Below are 25,599 nucleotides of genomic sequence, written 5' to 3'. Positions count from 1 at the left end.
GCACAAGACGATGAAGAAGACGAGTGGCTTTCTGGGAATTGCACATACCAGACTTCAAGGGTAATACAAAGTTATAAACAAGACTGCTCTTTCAAGAATTTGGCCTAAGACCAGACACGGTGGCTCACACCTGTGATCTTAGCACTTTGAAAAGTCCAGGCAGGAGGACCCTTGAGACCAGGAGTTCAAGACCAGCCTGCGTAACACTGTGAGACCTCATCTCTACAAATAATAAAGAAAAAATAGCCAGGCATGAGGGCATACACCTATAGACTTAGCTACTTGGGAGGCTAAGATGGGATGATCACTTGAGCCCAGGAAGCCAAGGCTACAGTGAACCATGATCGTGCTACCACACTCCAGCATGTGGGTGACAGATAGCCCCATCTCCAAAAAAAAAAAAAAAAAAAAAAAAAAGAATTTGGCCCATTACCAGGAGGAAAAGTCAAGGGCTACTAAAGGAATTATTTTCTACTTTATTTTCAATTTTATGTAGCACCTATAATCCCAGAATTCTGGGAAGCTGAGGCAGGAGGATCATTTCAGCCCAGAGAGTTTGAGATCAGTGTGGGCAACATAGTGAGACCCTGTCTCTATTGAAAAAATAATAATAATAATTAATTAGCTAAGTGTGGTGGTACATGCCTGTAATCCCAGCTACTCAGGAGGTTGAAGTGGGAGGATCACTTGAGCCCACGAGGTCAAGGCTACAGTGAGCTCGGACAGCACCACTGCACTTCAGACCTGGGCAACAGGGCAAGACCCTGTCTCAGAAAATAAAAATCTTGTGTAGGGGTACCGGTATAATAAACAGTAAGATCATAAACTCGGAAGTCAAACTAACAAAAACCACAGCTTCACCACTAAGTAAGTCTCAGGTTCCACAGTTGTAAAACAGAGATAACAATACTGATCATCTTCACTCTGCACAGTAGCACAGGACTGTAAAAATGACCATACAAGTTCAAACAGTGTAAACTGATCCTAATCAGAGATTAATCACAGAGAATTATGATTCTCCTGTGACCTTTAAAATTTTTTGGCAGTTTGCAACACCATGTTTGAAGAAAATAAAAAAATAAATTTTTTAAAAATAAGGCCCCCCCAAAATTTTGTCAGCCAGGCATACGAGCTCACAACTGTAATTCCTGCACTTTGGGAGGTCAAGGTAGGAGAATCAATTGAGCCCAGGAGTTTCAGATCACCCTGGGCAACAAAGTGAGCTACTTGGGAGGCTAAGATGGGATGATCGCTTGATCCCAGGAAGCCAAGGCTGCAGTGAGCCATGATCGTGCCACTGCACTCCAGCGTGTAAAAATTAAAAATAAATACTTTTGTCTAAGCATTAAAAATTCCTTTATTGTCTATTATTAATGTATAGGGATATGATATAGTCAACCAATATTTATTTAATGTACTAAATTAAAACATTATAAACACTGAAACAAAGTATTTTAATTTCCTTGTTAAAAAATTTTTTTCAATAGTAGTCTGAGCAATGCTTCCCTGCCTTCTTCTTGTCATTTACACTAGGGTGCAGAATGAGCATCTTTTGTAGCCCTTTGGCGAATCATCATATTCCTTTCTAAGTTTGGATCCATTTCCAACATTTTATCCAATATCTACACTTATTTGTCATGAATATCTTCAAGAGTTCCTTTAATGTGTCGTTTTTAACGATGTCACACATTCTCTTGGACATCATAACCACATTCCTCATTTAAGTCAAGAAGTTTGCCTTCACTAAGTAGTTCTAGCTGCATAGCCAGAGTTTTAAATAGCAGCTGGGTCAACATTTTCACAACCAGCTATTTCTTCCCTTTATATTCTAATGAAATTTCAATTCCAGGTCTACCACTTTTCATTTCTTTGTTGCACATTCGCCTTTGTTGGCTAATTCCCTCTTTCAATTATTCAATTCTGTCAAGGAGTTCATGTGGGTTTATCACTAGGAGAAAAGGAAGCAACACAACTACACACTTTGCATAAACTGAAGAGATTTGCAGGGAACTATCACCAACAGACTTTGAAAGAGGTGACATGACTGGTCATGATGTACATCAGTTATTTATGCAGCTATTTGTACACTTAAAAGCCAGCAGCAACGTTTTTACAGTTACCCTTGAACAACATAGTCTGGGTTTGAATTGCATGGGTTTACTTATATGTGGATTTTGTTCAATAAGTATATTGAAAATTGTTTCAGAGATTTGCAACAATTTGAAAAAAACTCAAATCATGTAATCCAGAAGTACCAAAAAATTAAGAAAAAGGTGTATCATGAATGCATAAAATATCACTAGCCTATTTTATCATGTACTACCATAAATATACACAAACCTACTACAGAAAGTTAAAACTTATCAAAACTTAGGCACACAAACACAGGCCATACATGGTGCCATTCGCAGTCAAGGGAAATACAAACAAATGTAAAGATGCAGTTTAAATCATAATCAAACAAAAAATTAATTGTAGTACACACTGTACTACTGTAATAATTTTGTAGCCATCTCCTATTGCTATAGCAGTAAGCTCAAGTGTTGTGAATATCCACTTAAAATGCCATATGATGCATCTGCATGTGATGCTAATCATCTCCACCTGAGCAGTTCACGGCCAGTAAATTGCATATGACAGTGAAAAGTGGTCATTCGTAGTTCTCATACATTTTCATCATGTTTAATACAACACTCAAAACGTTGACACCATGAAGCTCATACGAAGTGCCACTAGTGATGCTGAAGTACTACCAAGAAGTAGAGAAAAGTCATGACGTTATAAGAAAAAGCTGAACTGCCTGATATGCACTGTGAATTGAGGTCTGCAGCTGTGGCTGCAGGCATGCGCCACCGTGCTCGCCCTTCTGTTGCATTTTTTTTTAGATGGAGTTTTGCTCGTTGCCCAGGCTGGAGTGCAGTGGCACCATCTCAGTTCACTGCAACCTCCGCTTCCCAGGTTCAAGTGATTCTCCTGCCTCAGCCTCCCAAGTAGCTCAGATTACAGCATACGCCACCATGCATGGCTAATTTTTCTTTTTTTTTTTTTTAAGTAGAGACAGGGTTTCTCCATGTTGGTCAGGCTGGTCTCGAACTCCTGACTCAGGTGATCTGCCTGCCTTGGCCTCCCAAAGTGCTGGGATTACAGGTGTGAGCCACTGCCTCTGGCCTGCTGCTGCACTTTTTAATGGCATTTGGGAACCCTTCTCTTGGTCAGCAGAAGCTGCTTCCACTGTTATTTGATATTTTTAAAGCCACATCTCTCTTATATTATCAAACCACCCCTTGCTGGCATTAAATTCTCCAGCTCTAGATCTTTCACCTCCCTTTTGCTTTAAATTGTCATATAACGACTTTGCTTTTTCTCAAATCTTACTAGTCTATAGGTACGCCCCCCCCCTTTTTTTTTTTTTTTTTTTTTTTTTTTTGAGATGGAGTCTCACCTTGTTGCCCAGGCAGGAGTGCAGTGGTGCGATCTGGGCTCACTGCAAGCTCCGCCTCCTGGGTTCATGCCATTCTCCTGCCTCAGCCTCCCAGTGGCTGGGATTACAGGCACTCGCCACCACGCCCGGCTAATTTTTTGTATTTTTAGTAGAGACAGGGTTTCACCGTATTAGCCAGGATGGTCTCGATCTCCTGACCTCGTGATCCGCCCACCTCGGCTTCCCAAAGTGCCGGAATTACAGGTGTGAGCCACCGCACCCGGCCAGGTACGCCTTTCTTATAATAGCCCTGCACCCACATAAAACCTGCATTTTCAACACAAGATAAAATTATTTTTGTAAAAAGTGCAGGGTTCTCATACATTTTTGGGACAACAAGAGTGAAACTGTCCGAAAAAAAAAAGTGCAGCAGAAGGCCGGGCCTGGTGGCTCACGCCTGTAATCCCAGCACTTTGGGAGGCTGAGGCCGGGGGATAACTTGAGGTCAAGGGTTCAAGACTGGACCTACTAAAAAAATAAATAAGTAATAATAATAATATAAAAATTAGCCAGGCATGATGGCCTGGGTGACGTAGCAAGACTCCATCTCAAAAAAATGTTAAAAAAATAAAAAAATAAAAAATTTTTAAAAATACCTGTCAATTAGTTTATACAGTAAATTTTTAAGACATTAAAAGTGCTCTCTGCACACGAAAGGGCAAACTGGGGAAACTGAGGCAGACAGGAAATATGTCCACGGTCGCATGGTTGTAAAACCTGACTTTTGTCCCAGCTGTTTCCTGTCAACTACGCTACATCTAGTATTAACCAAGATACAAAGGAGATGAAACTTACAAGAACTCAATACTACTGTACCATCTGCCATGAAATAAAATCTGTCATCCGGTGACGCTCTCTCCTGAGCTGTAAACAAAATAAGTTCCTCTGGAGTTTAAAACAAAGACAATTGGCAATTATAAAGTAAACAAACAAACAAACAAAACCCCACAATTCTTTATTAGGAGAAGAAAAGATCAAGAACTTTTTGAAGCATCAAATATCATGAGTAAACTCCCCTGAAAGCAACCAAACTTTATAAAGTTACAGGGAAAGGACAGGCTTGGAAAATATTTGGGAGATGGATAAAAAGAATAAAAGGCTTGTTTGTTTTAACCTGAGCCTGTTGCGTTGCTCCTTTAAAACAAAGAATGCTATGAAGTAATGTTAATGAATACAACTACTTTTCTCCCAGAACACTACTTGGTGTAGATGAAATAAGGTATTGGAACTGGGTCCAAATCCAGCTTCGATATTTGACGGCTGTGTTACTTTGGGTTGCTTTATCTCTAGCTGTTTTCTTTTCTGTAAAATGAGTACACTATCTCCCATACCTTACTCGGTTGTTTTGAAAATTAAATGAGATAATATATGCAAAGCTCAACAAATACTTCTGTGCCCCCTTTTACTTTTCCATCTACTTTTTCCAATTTTTAAACCTATTTAGAACATGTCATTATCCACACACCAGCTGTTTCTTACCTTTTTAGAAATAGTCATGATAGCAAGTTTCCTAAAGGACAGAGGAAACGTTAGCTTTTAATTTTAAATGTTGAAGCTATAAAGGATGAGGAAAGCTTCCTTCACTCCACTGTTTATACTGCAGAAAGTAGTAATAATTGTTCCTTTTGTGCTAATAGCTACAACCAAAGCTTGCTGTGCCTTAAGTTTTTCCAACTGCTTTTTATTTTTAAGCAGTTTTTTTTGTTGTTGTTGTTGTTTTGGGTTTTTTTGTTTTGTTTTAAAGAAGTTCTCAAGTCAAGATGGGATTCCTTCCAGTTCTCAGGAACTGGTCATCTTCCTCATCTATCCCATTTACAGTGTCACATCCCAAAATTCTACAGTATACTACGACAAGAAAGATTCCCAACCACAATGTAATGGCTCAGAAATCCAGCTATGGAAACATCTCTACTGCCTCTAAAAGCCCTCCAAGGAACCTCAATAAATAGGGCAAAGTTCTATCTTCTTCCCCAAAACAATACTAAGGATACTTTTAAATAGCTTCTTCACCAGAACCTTTCTACCTTTAAGGTCCAGAAAAAAGAATTTTTGCCAGCCCAGTAGAGAAACACAGCTTATCTTCGATAAATTATACAATCTACCCCCCCTCCAGGTATCTTTATCAATTGAAATGATTTTCATTTTCATTTTAAATAGCAGATATATAACAATCCATACTGCACAGTGAGAATGGAGATCATAACGTGTTTATGTCCTGGGGAAGGTATGGGATAATAAACACTAAAACCAACACATACCAAAATATCAACAGAGCTTAATCATAAGGCGGTACAGCCTGATTGTTTATTGTTTATTTTTACTTTCTATAATGAATACTTTCATATTAAAAGAAGTTTTTAAATGATAAAAATGTTAATATCTTTAGTTCATTAACATTAACATAAAACTCAGGCTTCAAATTTTCTTTTTTCTGAGGTATAAAAATCCGTGGCTGCTAGTTCATGCAAAAATGAAAAAGTAAAACTTGCACATACTACAAAATCTTTTTGTAAAAGCTTATAAAGTCAGCTAATAGAGGGGTTTATCCAAAATAAGAGTAAGCCAAGTGGTAAAATAAATGGGTACCTGTAGCCCCAATCTCATTTTTAAAATTTTTTGTAGAGTTGCTGCAGGGAAGAAGATTCAATGGTTACGTGGACCTTACGTAGGCATTTCTTAAACAGAACACTTTACAAGAGCATATTGTTTTGTTATCAACTGCCAAATCCAAAAGAGAAAAGAGATTTTAAAGACATCCACCTGAATGTTTTTGCAAACCAGCAAAACAGCCCTGTGCTAAAATGACAAAAGCTTCCAGGAGAAGAGTTAGACACCATCAACTATCTTAAACATGTTCAAATTACTCATTTCAGGATCAGTTTCATGAGCATACTTAGAATTCCAACTCTCCCTTCTCCTACTGATTTCCCAGACAACCATGCTCAAGTAACTTTGCTCTTTTTTCTCAAAATGATTCTAACTGTCTAAAACCTTTTATTTCTTCTCAGATATATACTTCTCCTTTTTTTTATTTTATTTTATTTTTTTTCCTGAGACGGAGTCTCACTCTGTCACCCCGGCTGGAGTGCAGTGGCGCGATCTCGGCTCACTGCAAGCTCTGCCTCCCGGGTTCACGCCATTCTCCTGCCTCAGCCTCCCAAGTAGCTGGGATTGCTGGCACCCACCACCACGCCCGGCTAATTTTTTGTATTTTTAACAGAGACGGGGTTTCACCACCGTCTTGATCTCCTAACCTCGTGATCCGCCCGCCTTGGCCTCCCAAAGTGCTGGGATTACAGGCGTGAGCCACCGCGCCCGGCCAACATATACTTCTTAACAATAGGAGACTTCAGTCTTTAAAGTAAAAAACTACGATTATAACTATTTCTTAACACCACACTCCTTTGAATATGTGAAAAGTGAATAAAACTCTTGACATAACAGTATTAAAGAGAAGTCTTTAGTTTGTTGGTATAAAATAATGTTCTTAAATCATATTACTCTCTAGAGGATAGTGTTCAGCCATTAAAAATTATGTTGTAGAAGAATACTTAATATTACCGAAAGATGTTCAGTATCCATTAAGTGAAAAAAAGCAAATGGCATAATCAAACCCAACATATCTCTACCCACATGGGCATATTAATAGGAAACAAACTGCAAAGAGTTTAGGACAAAAATGTTAACCATTAGTTTCATCTCTAAGTTACAAAATTATAAGTTTGTATTTTTTTCTTTTTGCTCTTACTATCAAAACACATGTTCACAGCAGAAAATTAACGCTCATTTTAAAACAGTTTTTAATTCTATCCAGGGAGTAGAACTAGAAGAAAAAAAGAAAAAGAGAAAGTAACCAATATCACAGGCAAGCCTATAATAAAACTGCCCTGTACTTAACAGCTTGGCATCTTTTTACACGTGTTTTACAGAGTAAAAAATATCCAGCCCTGGATTTGAATGAATACCCAAAACCTCCCTATCATGAGATTCCTAACTCTTGAAAGTTACATTTTGGTGCTTTAGCTCCAAAACCTACTGATAAACCTACTTTATACCAAATTTTCTTAAATATATCTGATTTGATTAAGGCATCTCACCAATAAGTGATAGCTTTTTTTTTTTTTCTTTTTACAGTCTCGCTCTGTCGCCCAGGCTAGAGTGCCGTGGCACAATTTCGGCTCACTGCAATCTCCACCTCCTGAGTTCAAGCAATTCTACTGCCTCAACCTCCAGAGTAGCTGGGATTACAGGAGTGCATGACCATGCCCAGTTAATTTCTGTATTTTTAGTAGACGGGGTTTCACCATGTTGGTCAGGCTGGTTTCAAACTCCTGACCTCGTGATCCGCCCACCTCAGCCTCCCGAAGTGCTGGGATTACAAGCATGAGCCACCGCACCTGGCCAGCTTTTTTTTTTTTTTTTTTTTTTGAGACAGAGTCTCGCTCCTTCACCTAGGGTGGTATGCAGTGGTGCAATCTTGGCTTATTGCAACCTCCACCTCCTGAGTTCAAGTGATTCTCCCACCTCAGTCACTTGAGTAGATGGGGCTTCAGGTGAAAGCTACCACACCTGGCTAATTTTTGTATTTTCAGTAAAGACAGGGTTTCACCATGTTGGTCAGGCTGGTCTCGAATTCCTGACCTCGGGTGATCTACCTGCCTCAGCCTCCCAAAGTGCTGGAATTACAGGCATGGGCCACCACGCCCAGCCTGATAACTATTTTCATCTGTTATTCCATCAACTTTCATTTTACAAAATAATAAAATAACAGGACCAAGACTTCACAAAATTATCTCCTAACTTCAAGATAATCCAAAGTTAAATATTATTTCCTACCCCACCCCAACCCCATGTCCCACCACTCCCACCCAGCCAAATTTTAATTCATTTTCTATGATCTGGTAATAAAATAAGACATTTTCCACACTTGTCAATGAAGACAAATTGGCAATATAGATGCAAAAAATAATAGACTTCATAACACAGCCCTTATAAGAAGGAACCAAATGGTAGCACATATTTGGCATAACCCACATGCCCTATGACATGAGGATGACCTTGAATAAAACACTTTAATCTTCTCAATCTTAAGCCTTCCATTTATCAAGGAGGGATATTTGGTAAAAACGGACCCCTAGATGATATTCCTGTAAGTACAGACAAACTAAGAATGACTCAAAAGAATCCCTGACAGATGCCTTAAGAGAACTTTCTGGGATGCAGTTTTTTTGTTTTGTTTTGTTTTGTTTTGTTTTTTTAATCCACCCAATTGTTTATCTTTTGAAAGTCAACCCAGAAAAGAGGCCAGGTCTGGCGGCTCATGCCTGTAATCCCAGCACTTTGGGAGGCGAAGACAGGCAGATCACCTGAGGTCAGGAGTTCAAGACCAGCCTAGCCAACGTGCCAAAACCCTGTCTCTACTAAAAATACAAAATTAGCCAGGCGTGGTGGTGGGTGCCAGCAATCCCAGCTACTTGGGAGGCTGAGGCAGGAGAATCACTTGAACCCAGGAGGCAGAGGTTGCAGTGAGCCGAGATTGCACCACTGCACTCCAGCCTGGGCAACAGAGCAAGACTCAGTCTATTTTTAAAAAAAAAAAAAAACCCAGGAAATAAACATTTAATATGAAGTAATTTAAATACTATAAGCCCATCTGAATCAGAGCAAGTCTAGAAAACCTCTTAACTTACCCCCCCACCTTCCCCATCCCCTGAGGGTAAGGAAAGAAGCTTTGAAATTTCTTTTTCCAGTTGACAGACAGAATGGATTAAAAAAAAAAAAGAAGTTAAAATAAAGTAACACACATATTCATGTTCTCATTTTCCTTACTAATTCAAGTGTGCCCTGCTGCTATTCAGAAACACTCCAAAGAGAGGCACTTACTTCCTGATTACACATTCAAATAAATGCATAACATGCATTTCAACTTGGAATCACTTTCTTAAGAAATTAACTAGTAGAAATCATGTTACTGCAACATCATGGTTGAAGTCATGCCAAAACCAAAATTTTAATACCTAAAATAACTTCCTCAGCTACACTGACTGTACAAATATATTAAGGTAGTAATATTACACACTGTAACTTATAAGTATTATTATCCTGGCTAGTGTTACTTATTTTTGTGAGTTTAACAAGACAGACTTTTTAATAAAAGGGGAAAAAATGAACCACTTCAAAATGACATTAGAATTTAATAACTTCACTCTTCTTTCCTTAATTCCAAGCTGGCTACAGCAGAACCCAAGTCTCTGCAAAGCAGCATATGCTCACACAAGGGTAGTGATCCAGAAGCAGACAGCATCCTTGACACATCCCAAGTCAAAGAAAATATAGCCTCCGCCCTAAAGACTTATAGTTTAAGTCAGGCAGACAACTTTAAGACATAAAATTCCCAGATGACAACCAGCTAATGATTTTCCAGAATTTATACTTTGCTTTTCCTGCTCAAGTTAAATGAAGAGCAAGCAAAAATGGATTAAGTAGTGAGACTGAAGGAACGGGGTCAATAACAATTTTTAAATTAATTACAGTCTTCAGGAACATCTGAAAGGTAGGAATTGGAGTGGGGGCACTTCTAACAACAGACCAAGCCACAATGGGATCACATGAAAAGAGACATCCACAAAAATAAGAGGAAAAAACAGGATGAAAATTCTACCAAGACAAGGGGAAAAGACAAGATTACAAATGAGAAGCCAGAACTCAATGGAAGAATATGAGAAAAAAATCAGCTGATTTCTTGCTAGTTTTAATAAAGTTATTATACTAATCTGAAAATCTAATTAACTTAACTTTAATCTTTTTCAAAATGTTGAATGTTTCCCAGCTACCGCTCTTCCAGAGCATCATTAACACTTTTTGAAGCCCATTCCAAAGTAAACCTTCCAAGTAGGAATACTTGTCATTTTTCTCCTGTGAAAAATTAAAGAGCCCGTATGTGAGATCAAGCTCATGATCTCAACCCGATTAAAACCACACTAACCAGATCAGACAAATTAAAATGCAATCTCTCTCACACACACCCACGCAATGCTCTTCAAAGCTATGTTTTAAGTCTTCACATCATGAACCCAGCAAACCCTGATTCCATTCTGCCTCCTGTTTACCTCTCAAACTCCACTTAAAACAGTCACTGATACTTGCTTCGTCCTAATCACATCTGTCTTTTAACATCTGTCTTCCAGGCTGTCTATAGTAGATATGTGGGTGCATCAGTCTCAAGCTGTCAACATCTGCACTGGACAGCAGACCAATTTTCGCCTCCTTCAATCTTGACTCTAGTCAGTTGCCAGGGAGAAAATCATGCCTCAAGAGCCTGACAGCCTGTGCTCAATGTCCTTTTGTCAGGGATGAAATACATTATTTTTCTGAAAAGTATCTTGCCAAGATTCACAGTGAAGCATGTATACATACACATACATGTGTGTATTTTTTTCTCCCTATATACAAATTATTCAAGCTGTACCAAAGAAGATGGCATCTATGTCCTTAGCTTCACTACACAGTTATACACAATTACTGAAATAAAAGAATGTCTCTCCATTAACATCAATTAAGAACTCTCATTTTCCATCCTTTATAACAACGCCCTAAGAGACCCTCAGTTTTATATGACTGGGTAATTCATGCTTTAAAGATTTTTAAAAAGCTGAAAATGAGTGCAGTACACCAACATGGCCCATGTATACACATGTAACAAACCTGCATGCTGTGCACATGTACCCTAGAACTTAAAGTACAATAAAAAATAAAATTAAAATTAAAAAAATAAGAACAGCTACAATGAACAGTAATTGCCCCTCTCTAAAAAGAAAAAAGAAAAAAAAAAAAAGCTGAGAAAACAAGTACCATTAGAGTATGCTCACAAATCAACCATAGGTACTAAGATCCCCCAGATGCTTGCAAACTCACAGATTTTAACTATTGTGTTAGCAGCCAATAAATATTCCTTTCTTGTTCTAAAACTAACAAGACCTTTTTATTTTTGAGACGGAGTCTCACTCTGTCACCAGACTGCAGCGCAGTGGTGCAATCTCAGCTCACTGCAACCTCTGCCTCCCGGGCTCAAGTAATTCCCCTGCCTCAGCCTCCTGAGTAGCTGGGAGTACAGGCACATGCCACCACGCCTGGCTAATTTTTTGTATTTTAGTAGAGACAGGGTTTCACCATGTTGGCCAGGAGGGTCTCGACTTCCTGACCTCGTGATTTGCCCGCCTCGGCCTCTCAAAGTGCTGGGATTACAGACTTGTGAGCCACCACACCCGGCTGACATTTTTTACATAAAAGATGGTTTATGTAATGACTGAGATTTAGTATTGAATAACATTGACTGCTTTCAGGAAGCTGAGATCTCCTACTCAAGGAAAATGCATTCGCGGTATCAAAGTTTGCCTAAAATGGAATGACCCGAAAGCCAAAACCCAAAAAGAAACGTTTCAAAGAAATCCTAAGACAAATCTGTCTAAACATAAATAGATATGAAAGGGGAAAAACTGTAAGCCAAACATTAAGATGTGTGCTTGTTATTTATGGACAGGAATATTTAGTAAAATAACTTACTCTACCTTCACCTTCTGGCCACCTGGGGAAGAAAGGATGTATAGTTGTCACAATAAAATATTTTTTCAGCATTGAAGAAGAGGCTGCAGTGAATTACCCAGAGGTTTTCATGGTGTTTGCCATGAGAATAACAATACATACATGAGAGGTGACTGGCTGTGGTTAGTGGTATGATAGTCACAAAATGAAGGTCAAACCAAATGGCAGGCAGTAAGTCACTAGACTTAGCTACAATCAATCCTTGCTCTGTTCAGCAGAACTCAATCACCTTTTCCCAGACTACCATAATCTTGTCCTACCATTAAAACCAAAATTACAGACACACACAATCATTTCTTGATTTTCTACTCCAAGGTAATTTAACCTCTGCTATGCCATTAGACTAATAAAGAGAAATCTAAAAGATCAGCATCTCCAGCCCCATGTCTTAATTTTTGAAAACTTGGTGGCATTCCAATTAAAAAGAAAATAACAGGGCTTCAACAAATCAACAGAGAAAGGAGCACTAACGTTTATCAATATTTATCATTGCTCTAGGAACTCAAACACCATGATGTTTCAGCTGTATTAATAAATATTAATACATGTGATTAATAAACACGAAATAAGGTTTGACATTCATTACAACCAAATAATGCAAACATTTTAAAAGGCAGCATTTTATACCTGTAAGAACACAGGTCCTTACAGCACACACTGCCTCAACACCACCCTAACACTCAAGTCACAGGAAAACAAATCACTACAACTTTTCACATACCAGGTCCCTTAGTTTTACCTATTGAAAAGATCAGCTACTTGAACAGGCCCTGCTGGCAGTTAACATGCATGACAACTGGCCAATTCTCTCCGTCAATTCTGTTACAGCAGTAACAGAAGTCCCTTCCTGCATAGTTCCATTTCACTCTCCACTACTATGGTCATCTCCAGACTCTAGGTCCTGCCTCTGGGCTCTCTACCAATCCCTTTAATCCTTCCTGCACACAGCTAACACTAATCTCCCTGCAAAAACTCTACTTTTCCTCATATTCTGTATTGCCCAGATGGCGGAACTTCTTAAAACAGGAAGAAAATTAAAGAGACAAATTTCAGTTTCAAAGGGGAAAAAAAAGCTTTCAAAATAAACACCAACCAATGCTGGAAAGAACTCCTCCTTGAGGTAATAAGTGAGTCCTGTGCCACTTGATATATTCAAGCATATGGGACCTGCACCATGTAAGCTATGAGATCTGTCCCAACCATAGACTTCTCTGATTCTAGATCATGTCCCTAACAGCCCTCCCTTCTTCACATGGCATTCCAAGTCACCCTCAAAAAACGCTCCAAACTAGATTAAACCTCTCCTGCGGCTGGGCGCAGTGCCTCACGTCTGTAATCCTAACACTTTGGGAGGCCAAGGTGGGTGAATCACGAGGTCAGGAGTTTTGAGACCAGCCTGGCCAATATGGTGAAACCCCATCTCTACTAAAAATATAAAAATTAGCCAGGCGTGGTGGTATGCGCCTGTAGTCCCAGCTACTCGGGAGGCTGAGGCAGGAGAATCACTTGAACCCAGGAGGCAGAGGTTGCAGTGAGCCAAGATACCACCACTGCACTCCGGCCTGGACGACAAGAGTGAGACTCCATCTCAAAAAAAACAAAAAAACAAAAAACCTCTCCTGCCAGCAGTGCTCAACAAGACTAGCACCCACCTCCAGCCAGGGACCTCACTGTTCCTCATGCCCATCTTGCATAGTCTTACCTGGATGAGTTTCCTCCTGCTCCCTTTCTACCTTTTAAGATCCAGTGTAAGCTCAAACACCTTTAGTAAACTTTCCCAATCCCATGCTTACCCTCCCATTCCTCTGCCACTCATGCTATTAATTATTTTTCGTATTCATGTGTCATTATAAGCTCTGGGGGGGGGGAAATACCCAGGAAAAACAGCCTCCTATGTGCTAGAATATCATCTCCCTCTCAGGGATCACACACTATCAACCAGCCCATTCCTCACTCAGATTTCCCTGACACAAGCTTCTTCCTGGGAAATCTACTGTTGCTCAGTGCACAAATCATATACTGAGCAAAATATCACTAGAAGCAGTGCAGGAATACATAAAGGTGGACTTCAGTTTCTTTGGGTCTTCTCCCCCCTTCACTGACCCAGAAATGCCCATGAGCTATAGGGAAGAAGTTACGGAAGTAGCAATAAGACTTTGATCCTGGCCTTTGAGATCCAAGTATAAACTGTGGCTAATGGATTATAAAACACTGTTGTAGTAAGAAGCTGTTCCTCATCACTCCACTTCAAATTTAACATTAATGCGCCTCTGTTCATAATGTCTCTCCTTTTTCAAAAAAGCTTCATTTAAGTCTTCTCATCTCTGTCCCCTGAAAGTCCCCTATCTGGCTTAAGAGCCTTCTTTTTCTGGTCAGAGCCCTATTCAAGGATTCATAAAATAAATTTATGTACCACAAGGCAGCTGCTACTCTTTATCTACTGTTAAAATGTACATGGATGGGGAATGTCTGCTAATGGGTATGAGGTTTCTTTTGGGGATGATAAAAATGTTCTGGAATTAGATCATGGTGATAGCTATACAAGTCTGAACACCCTCAAAAACACTGCATGGTATACTTTAAACGGGTGGTTTTTATGGTATGTGAAATTATAACTCAATTAAAAAAAAAAAAAAGCATAAGATTTTCCATCCCTACCCATGCATTTACATTTGGCACTGGAAAGGAAAACACACTTCGAATTTTGAGAAAAGAGCATTTTCTTTCACTGTACTTTTCAGAGAATAATCAATTATCTTACTCAAACATTTAAGTGCCTATCACGGACCAGGTACCAGCTTAAATACAAAGAGAATGGTCACCAGACCAGCACAGAACCTGCACTGCTGGAGCGTGGAGAGGAAAAGGAAACCAATTTAAATTACCTCTGTGATAAGCGCTAAGACGAAAAAGTACAAAGGTAAGATTGATCTAATGAGGATGGGGGGGATATGGGAGGTTAACAGGATCCTAAAATAAGAAAAGAGCACATCTAAAAGGCGTATGTACACCTCCGCCTATATAAGGTAGCTACTCAAAAACTAAGCAGATTAGTAGTACAATTAAACTCCTAGATTACAGGGATTTGGAGGCCATGCAACTGGTGACTGGCTCCTATCCACCACATGTGGCCCACCTGACCATTTCATTAGCCTTGAAGTCAAGTGATCCTAAGTTTTTAAGTATGTGAATTTTTTTAACCTCACAGCATTATCGTGAAATTTCAGTATACTCACAAATGTGCATATTAATTATTCATGTAATCAGGGTCTAACACAAAAAGAAAGTTACACATCAAAAACTGTGTACATTCCAATTTCTGGTTATTATGATTGCACAGGAAGCACTGGACATGTACAAACCCAAAGGTCTACTTTTTGGCTCAAAAGTGTAATAAACAAACACATAAATAAGTACTTTTTTGAAGACAGTAAGCTCATATCTTTAACAGCCTGGGAAAACCCTAGATCAGGGTTAGCAAACTACAGCCTGTAATTTTTCCAAGTTTTGTTAGAACAAAGCCATGCCCCATGCCCATTTCTTTATATTCTGTCTATAGCTGCTTCCCAATTCAACAGCAGAGCTGAATATTAATAGTTTCAACAGAGACTCTTTTTTTTTTTGGAGATGGAGTCTCGCTCTGTCACCCAGGCTGGAGTGCAGTGGCATGGTCTTGGCTCACTGCCAGCTCCACCTCCCAGGTTCACACCATTTTCCTGCCTCAGCTTCCTGAGTAGCTGGGACTACAGGCGCCCACCACCACGCCCAGCTAATTTTTTGTATTTTTAGTAGAGACGGGGTTTCACTGTGTTAGGCAGGATGGTTTTAATCTCCTGACCTCGTGATCCGCCCACTCAGCCCCAGGGACTACAGGTGTAAGCCACCGCACCCAGCCCAGAGCTATTATGATCTGAAAAGCCAAAAATACTTATTACCTGGCCTTCTAGAATAAATTTGCCAACCCTCATCCTAAACAACGTCAACACTGATTCAGAACAAAGACATCTTAAAAATTCTTTAAAAATTAAGTGTTTCAGTGGATGGCATACTTTCATTTATCAGAAAAATTCAGAACAGTTAGGTCAGGGTTTTATGTAAATGCTTAGGACCACTGAAGCCAGGGCAGGGAAAAGTGTTTGTATAAATTTTCTTTTGCTGCCTAATAAATTCCAAGAGGTGGCAGCTTAAAACAATTATTAACTGCCAGAGTTTTCTATGGGTCAGGGATTTGGGGTTGGTCAGGACTGATGTCTGAAACTTGACTGGAGGTGGAGGATCTGCTTCCTAGGTGGTTCACTCACATGCTTGACAAATGTGTGCTGACTGATGGTGGGAGACTTCAGTTCTTCTCCACAGGACCTCCTGAGTGCACTCACGACGTAGCTGCCAGCTTCCCCCAGAGAGAATAATCCATGAGAAAAAGTGGAGTGGATACAGCCCTATTTTTATAACTTTGCTCCCAAAGTAAATAGTGCCACTTCTACCACATTCTAGTCATTGTAGGAATCACTAAGTTCAACCCATGTTCAAGGGTTAGGCGCTATTTTTTTTAAGGGAGGGGTGTCCAAAGAATCTGCAGGCATATTAACACCACTACAGGGTTTCAAAAGATGAGTAAATGGCCTCAACAACATAGCCAACAAGTCTTAATTGATTAAGCAATCTGTGCTTCATATTTTTGTAATATGTATTTTGTTCTATTTATGATAGAAAATTTGTTAAAATTCTCCAAAGAAAAAAGCCAAGAGAAAAAAGCAAGGCATTTCAGCTTTTCATATCTGATGCAATAATGATGATGGGAGGAAGTTATATTTTGGCTTTGGCTTTTTTCCCAAAGAGAAGGCAAATTATGGTGGATAGGTCATGACAATAAATAATTGCAAAACTGGACTAGGATAGACAAGTCCTTATGATTCAGAACCACATAAAAGATTATCATATATAAACAAAAATAACAAGAGAAATTCAGATATGCATTCAAAATTGTGGGGGTTTTGGGGAGCAGGGAATGTATCTTATACCATGATTGCTACATATCTGCATTGGAGAAACTTCTGAAATAAGAAACATATAAAGTCAACTTTAAAAATCACCTACAACAATTAAATGCATTTTGAAAATAAATGTGCCCAGGCACAGTGGCTCATGCCTGTAATCCCAACACTTCAGGAGGCCAAGGCAAGCAGATCACTTGAGGTCAGGAGTTCGAGACCAGCCTCCAATAAGGTGAAACCCCAACTATACTAAAAATACAAAAATTAGCCGGGTGTGGTAGCATACACCTGTAATCCCAGCTACTTGGAAAGCTGAGGCAGGAGAATCGCTTGAACCCAGAAGGTGGAAGTTGTGGTGAGCCAAGATCGCACCACTGCATCCCAGCCTGGGCGACAGCAAGACTCCAACTCAAAAAAAGAAAGAAAAGAAATGTCAATCACTAGACCCAGCAAACACTTGTCCAAACTCATCTGTTAATATAATTGTGAGCTTCGTTATAGCAGACAAGAAGGGCTGGGGAGGAGAATGTACCACAGAATACAATTAAGTAATAGCCTGATCTCTTCAACATCAAGCTCAAAAAAATTGTCCTGAACTGGACCATTAAACTACTTTAAAATAAATTAATTCAAAACCCACTGTACTGGGCTGAATAGCATCGCCCAAAAATTCACGTCCACCTGGAACCTGTGAATGTAACTTTATTTGGAAACAGTCTTTGCAGATGGTATCAAGTTACAATGAGGTTATACTGGAGTAAGGTGGGCCCTAATTCAATGCTTGATGTCCTTATAAGAAGAAGGAAATTTGGACACAGAGACACAAAAAAAGAAAAGTATATGATAACAAAAGCAGAGACTGGAGTAATGAGTCTACAAGCCAAGGAATGCTAAGGACTGCTGGCAACCACCAGAAGCTAGGAAAAAGGCATGCACAGATTCTTCCTAAGTCCCAACAAGGAATCAAGCCTGCCAACACCTCGATTTCAGATTTCTGCACTTCAGAATCATGAGAGAATAAATTTCTATTATTCTAAGCCACCAAGCTTGTCATAGTTTATGTTACAGAAGCCCTAGGAAACTAATATACCTGCTTAATTAGTACTGTGGAATTCTAATAATTTCATTTTCAGTATTAGAAATATTTATCTTCAGCCTGAAAACTGAAAAAATATTTACCACTGAAGGTTATTTGTTCACAAATTCAGAAAACAACTGGAGATGTCATCTCCATCTAAGACACTGCCCATTTTAGGGTACTGCCACAAGGATGAATTTGACATAAGACTCTGGACTATGCAATCTACCATCAGGTATGAAAGATCTATGAAGTTCTCCCAAGGGCTAGTAGAGCACCTGTAAATAGCAGGGCTCAATTTACCTTAGCTGATAGCCAATAACCTAAAAAACCTACAGCATTGTTGAAATTCTCTGACTGGAATAGAAACCTAACACAAAACCACAGGTTTCAAGGGTGGGGGCTGTGGCTCATGCCTGCAATCCCAGCACTTTGGGAGACCGAGGCAGGTGGATTGTTTGAGCTTGGGAGTTTGAGACCAGCATGAGCCACTGGTGAAACCCCATCTCTACTAAAAATAAAAACTGCAGGTTTCGAGAAGTTTACTTTCCATATTTAAAGTCTTCCTTCCACACTTGTAACACAGTAAGGACAATTTTTCTAGCATTAATTACTGGTAAACTGTGGATTACCATTTTACTTTTTATCAATTCTGAGTTTCCCAAAACATGATTCCTTTATGCCCAGATTTATTTAAGTCAAGCTCCAACCAGTGCAAATATGCATGGCTGATTTAACATACTAATCTGACATAACAGAACAATTTCTAGAGTATTTTCAGAGTAGGTATTTTTCTATTTTATCACACCCATCTCTTCAGCATGAATTAAAAAGTATTACATAGAATGAAAGGTAAACTTCTGTCCCATGTTTCCTATCAAATTGTGTTACAACATTTCTAAGACTTAACTATTACTTGAAACACCCAAGAGAAGTGGATTCAGATTCTCCAGATGTCCCTTTGCAAGCATCTCTCATGATTAAAATTTGAGCCAGTCCAACTTAATACATCTCCGATAACTAAGTTACTGAGCAATTGGCAAGCATGAGAATGAGAATTAAAATATGATCCAGTCCAAGTTAATACATCTCCAATAACTGAGTAAGTTACTGAGCAATTGGCAAGCATGAGAACTGAGAATACTGACCACAAAAAAAATCTCCTTCAAACACTTATTTTCTAGAAAGGCCTGCCTCTCTTTACATGAAAAGCAGTAATGACCTACCTTGTTTTCGAACATCTTCTACAGCAGCCACAAGCTCCTCCTTGAGAAACTGGCTCTCCTTCGCAATTTTATCCCCCTTCTCCAAGAAATTCTCAGTTGCTTGTTCAACAGATGCAGCCAAAACATGAGCCTTCTTAGAACGACCTCTCTTCTTATTAGAGGGCCCCTTACTATTGGTGTTTACCAGGGTTGTAACCTAAAAGTTTCATTTTTAACATTAAACTGGAGTCAATTAAAATGACTAATATCTTTAAAGATAGCAAGATTAAGTTATTCTTTAAAAAAATCACATTTATGAGATTCCACTGAGCATTAACATACAATTCCCCATATTTAAGATATACAGCAATGATACTATATTTAATTTCCAAAATAACTCAGCTTTCTCAATGTGTACAGAATTATTTAACACATATTTTAATTTCTCAAATATGATCATTAGGTTTTTAGTTTGATTTTACAAATTAAAAAATGATTAGAGACAAGCTAGATGTCTCTACTATATGTCACCCATATAGTATCTGGAACACTCTATGTTCCAGAAATAGGTTAACAATGAACTTAGCTTTATCTGGAGATCGTACTGCCACTGTTTTCAAACTTTGCAAAATGTTTTAAGATAATTTGCTTCTGAAGTCTTTTCACGGTTTATTCACACAAATCTCAGCAATTTATTAGTAAAGGCCCCTAATAAAGGAATGACTGCCCAAAGAAGCCTACAGTGATGATGCTTTATGTCCTAGAACATTACCATCATTAATACACATAATACCGGATGATCTGTAGGTTAAAGATGATTAAGATATGTTACAGTGCAAATTTGCCAAACAAGACTCATTTTCTCTCTCTCTCTGAATCTCTCACATACAGACAACAGACACACTATTGCAAAACACTAAAGGTACACAGCTAGTTGCTAACAGTTTATGAACCACCCTAACATTGTGACATTTATAACATAATATACCAAACCTAAACCCTCAAGTTCAATTACCTGCTAATTAATCCCACACAATGAAAGGTGTGTTAAGCAGAGTGAGACACCTTAACAATCAAGGATCCAGATCCCACCTTTCTTGGGTTTCCCCTCTAAAGAAAGGTGAAGTATCTGCAAAGCACAAACATTTGCAAAGTTGCACTACATACCACGGACCCCAGTTACTAGCAATAAGACCGAAGAAAATGACCACAGCAGCGTTCTCAAAGGGTTAAACAAACCCATGCATCAATATTCAAATCATCTAAGAACTGTCACCTAAACTCAAGTACTGGAATTAAGGCTTTGAACTAAATAACCTTGCTCTTATGGTTGTTACCCAGGCCTGTACTATAGAACCAGGTTACAATGTATTTGTGTTTTCAGATTCTTACCTGTGTAACAAGAGGCTCCAACAGTCTCTCAACTGCCAGAGTCCTGATCTCTAGACTTTTGGGATCCCACTTGAAGTTTATGTTGCCTGCCTGGACAGCAGTCATTTCTAAAAAAGAAACAAAAAATCAGTCAAGCAAACATCAAACACAAACATGAAATATGTAACAAATCTTCTCCTACTTAAATCTTCTCCTACTTTGGGACTTTTGCATCAGGAAAGTTATATTCACTACAGATGAAAAAATTCTAACTAGCCTGCACATGAGGACCCAGTAAACCTTACAATCTCTTAAAATTTAATCATTTCAGGCTTACAAATACTAGGGGTACTACAAGAGGGCATTCCCAAACACACAGAACGTTTCCCTTTGGGCTTCTCTAGCGCAAGACTTCCTACTTCAGTTCCTACTCAGTTTATCTGCCCAATCTTTTAGAAACAAGATGAAAAGCTAAAGTAAACCTTTTTTTTTTTTTTTTTTTCTTTTTCTTTTTTTGAGACGGAGTCTCACTCTTTCGCCCAGGCTGGAGTGCAGTGGTGTGATCTCGGATCACTGCAAGCTCCACCTGCCGGGTACACACCATTCTCCTGCCTCAGCCTCCCAAGTAGCTGGGACTACAGGCGCCCGCCACCACGCCCAGCTAATTTTTTTGCATTTTCAGTAGAGACAGGGTTTCACCGTGTTAGCCATGATAGGATAGTCTCGATCTCCTGACTTCGTGATCCACCCGCCTTGGCCTCCCAAAGTGCTGGGATTACAGGTGTGAGCCACCACGCCCAGCCGAAAGCTACTTTCAAAGACATTGCTTCAAAAACGAATACAGAAGATCCTGATTTTTCCTACTCCACAACATTTATGGTATAGTAGTATCTAAAAGGTATGCCTCACTTCATTTTTTGATGGATTCCTAGAGAAGGACTTGTCCTATTCTATTAAAACTTAATGCTTAATCGGTTGCCCTCTGCACCCACAGCTATTATCACTCATAGCCAGAAGAAATTTCAAATCACACTTAGTCAAATATCACTGTATCAGTGTCAAGGGAAACTTCTGTCAGACAGCAGCTTTAAGAATAGGGAGAAAACATCAACGAAAATAACAGTCTTTTCTTCTAAAAGTAGTGCCTTAAATTATTAAAGAAAAAAAAAGAAAAGGCATGAAGTTGAGGTAAACACTAATATAAACTTTCTAGACAACGAACTGCTGGTAGACACCTAAAAGCATAAAGGCTGGGCGTGGTGGCTCACTCCTGTAATCCCAGCACTTTGGGAAGCCAAGGTGGGCAGATCACCTGAGGTCGGGAGTTCGAGAACAGCCTAACACAGAGAAACCCTGTCTCTATTAAAAATACAAAACTAGCCAGGCTGCTGGTGCACGCCTGTCATCTCAGCTACTCAGGAGGCTGAGGCAGGAGAATCGCTTGAACTTGGGAGGCAGAGGTTGCAGTGAGCCGAGATCACGCCATTATACTCCAGCTTGGGCAACAAGAACAAAACTCCAACTCAAAAATAATAATAAAACAAAAATTTTTTTTAAAGAAAAGCTTAAAAAAGTACCTTCCTGACCCAGAAAATCTACTGCTAAAATTCTATTCTAAAATTAAGAAACATGTAAAAACTTGGATACAATGATGTTCACAACACCGCTGTATATAAACATTAATAATTATAAATTACCTAAATTTTAAACAACAGATCACTCAATAAATTATGTAACAATGACACAATGGGCTACAATGCTACTCTTAAAAACAATGTTGTCAAATTAAAAAACAAAACAACCAGCCTGGCCAACATAGTGAAACCCTGTCTCTACTAAAACTAAAAAATTAGTCCACTGTGGTGGCACACACCCGTAATCCCACCTACTCAGGAGGCTGAGGCAGGAAAACCACTTGAACCTGGGAGGTGGAGGTTGCCAAGATCGCACCACTGCACTCCAGTATGGGCAACAGAGCAAGCTTTTGTCTCAAAAAAAAAAAAAAAAAAAAAAAACCAGTGTTATCAGTGCCCAAGTATTTGTTTCTGTTAAATACAATTTGCATGGTGGTTCATGCCTATGATACCAGCACTTTGGGAGGCCAAGGCAAGAGGATCAGTTGAGCCCAGGAGTTTGAGACAAGCCTTGGCAACACAGAGCGACCCCATCTCTATTTTTTTTTTTCCAAAGGGACCATTCCCATTAATAGAAACCAGGGTTCCAGGTCTGAAGCACTGTATTGTGCAGAAAGGGGACAAGACTAACAAGATCATATCAAAAGACACAGGAAGCAAGGGCTCCCACCAGCCAAATTTAGGACAACTATCAAAGAGAATAATAACTGTAACTGTCTGTAACTAAATAATTAAATAAATATCCTTAAGACCATAGGGATCCTCAAAAAAAGGGTGTGGGGAGGGAATTTCTAGAATATAATTAGAAAATGACCATCTTGCAACCTCCACTGTAGTAATCGATCTAGCCAAGGATTAACAATGAATGTCAAAACCACTGGGTGAAAACTGGCCAGGCGTGGTGGTTCATGCTTGTAATCCTAGCACTTAGGGAGGCCAAGGTGGGTGGATCACCTGAGGTCAGGAGTTCGAGACCAGCCTGGCCAATGTGGTGAAACACTATCTCTACTAAAAATACAAAAATTAGCCAGGCATGGTGGCAGGCGCCTGTAATCGCAGCTACTCAGGAGGCTGAGCCAGGACAATCGCTGGAACCTGGGAGGCAGAGGTTGCAATGAGCCAAGATCATGCCACTGCGCTCCAGCCTGGGCAACAGAGCAAGATTTCATCTTAAAATAAATAAATAAATAACTTTGAACTAGATCCCTCATAAAAGACCACCAACTACTGCCTTCTTCAGAGAGCTTTGGTGGAGATTAAAGAAAGTATGATCCATTGAATAATGCGTGAGTCCATGCGAATATGAATAAAGAAGGAAAAGTTCCTCCAAACAACAGGAAACAAACTAATAAATGTAGAAAGAATAATGTACTTAGAAAAATCAGCATTCAGGAACTATAATATTAACTGCTTCAGGTAAGAATCAAAGAATGCTAACCAAGTAGATTAGCATTCAGTTTCTCAGTAAAGTGTGATCTAGTGTCATAGTAACTCCCAACAGATTATTTATGAAAAATGGGGGAAATAGTAACTTTATAGTCCAGAAACCTGAGATGCCACCTTAACCAAGTAATCAAAATTAACATCCCAAATAAGGGCACAAACCCACATCATGTACCTCCTAACACAATGCGCTGAGGAGGTTACAACGTCACTTCTGTGTAATTTTGCCTGAAAATTACATAACCTCAACTAGTTATGAGAAACATCAAATTCAAAGGGTGAGACGGTCTACAAAATAACTGGCTGTAGTCTTGAAAAATGTCAAAGCAGCCGGGCACAGTGGCTCACGTAATCCTAGCACTTTGGGAGGCCGAGGCGGGTGGATCACAAGGTCAGGAGATCGAAATCATCCTGGGAAACACTGTGAAACCCCGTCTCTACTAAAAATACAAAAAAATTAGTCAGGCGTGGTAGCAGTCACCTGTAGTCCCAGCTACTCTGGAGGCTGAGGCAGGAGAATGGCATGAACCCTGGGGGCAGAGCTTGCAGTGAATGGAGATCGCGCCACTGCACTCCAGCCTGGGCCACAGAGCAAGACTCCGTCTCAAAACAAAACAAAACAAAACAAAAAAAGAAAAGAAAAGATGTCAGAGCCATAAAAAACAAAGATAGATTAAGAAACATTTCCAGAGGCTGGGCACAGTGGCTCACGCCTGTAATCCCAGCACTTGGGAGGCCGAGGTGGGCGGATCATGATGTCAGGAGATAGAGACCATCCTGCCTAACACGGTGAAACCCCGTCTCTACTAAAAAATACAAAAAAAAAAAAACTAGCCAGGTGAGGTGGCGGACGCCTGTAGTCCCAGCTACTCGGGAGGCTGAGGCAGGAGAATGGCGTAAACCCGGGAGGCGGAGCTTGCAGTGAGCTGAGATGGCACCACTGCATTCCAGTCTGGGCGACAAAGCAAGACTCCATTTCAAAAAAAAAAAAAAAAAAAAAGAAAAGGAAATATTTCCAGATTAAAGGAGGCTAAAAAGACCTAAACACAGTGATTCTGGACTGAAATTGTATTGAGAAAGGGAAAAAATTGAGACAATTGACAAAATTTGACTATGGGTACTGAATTAAATAGTAGTATGGTATCAATGTTAAATTTCTGAATTTTCATCATTACACTGTCATTATCCAAGCATCAAATCTAGAATCACTAGAGATCGGGGTGCCAAAAGGAACCTGCATTTGCCTAATCTGGTAACACAGAACGCCAGTGTCCCAGTCATCTGTTTCATTGAGGGTGGATGAATTTGCTGTCTACATTCATGTAATGTCAGGCCTACACTTTGGTTTTTAAAGGTTATTTGTCCACTCAACTGATCAACCCAAGTCAGTAAACCTTAGGAAATGGAATGCTCTAGATTGCTAAAGGGCTGACAACAGCTCAAGCAAATGTCATCAAATGTCACAGATAAGACACTTCAGAAGAACTATTTGCCCTATGGATCCTACATATCCTAGCATTCCAGAGATACTGCATTAACACAAACAAAACATAGAACCTTCCAGGATTGTAAAGGGAGGGAGCCAAGAGGAAACTTAAATGAAGCGAGCTGCAAGCAGACATTTAGGTATATGTGGTCACATGTGTGTTTAATTATTAAACAAGTACAACATAACTATTTCACTTTCTCAAAAAAAACTTTCATTCTTTTTTTCTTGAATAAAAAACATTCTTGGTCTTCTGTTTTCCTAATTTTGATACTTTGGAGTACAAATAATTTCATTTACTTCTTA

At 39.4% G+C, this 25,599-nt stretch overlaps 1 protein-coding gene across 4 annotated transcripts in view; it reads right to left on the bottom strand.

The window, feature by feature from the left end:
• The window catches only part of CTNNA1 (catenin alpha 1), a 177,061-nt gene that overhangs the window by 131,546 nt on the left and 19,916 nt on the right, over nt 1-25,599 (bottom strand). For all 4 annotated transcript variants that reach the window (XM_045394926.2, XM_005557915.4, XM_045394927.3 and 1 more), the window contains 2 exons: nt 20,752-20,858; nt 19,381-19,576 (listed from right to left, as the gene is read on the bottom strand). In XM_045394926.2, the coding sequence (XP_045250861.1) occupies nt 19,381-19,576; nt 20,752-20,856 (301 nt within the window). In that variant the 5' untranslated portion in view covers nt 20,857-20,858. The remainder of the gene's footprint in view (nt 1-19,380; nt 19,577-20,751; nt 20,859-25,599) is intronic.

Source organism: Macaca fascicularis, chromosome 6 (genome assembly GCF_037993035.2).
Source record: "Macaca fascicularis isolate 582-1 chromosome 6, T2T-MFA8v1.1".
Taxonomy (NCBI): domain Eukaryota; kingdom Metazoa; phylum Chordata; class Mammalia; order Primates; family Cercopithecidae; genus Macaca; species Macaca fascicularis.
Note: the sequence above shows the minus strand (reverse complement) of the source record. Positions and strands in the feature narration are given on the sequence as shown.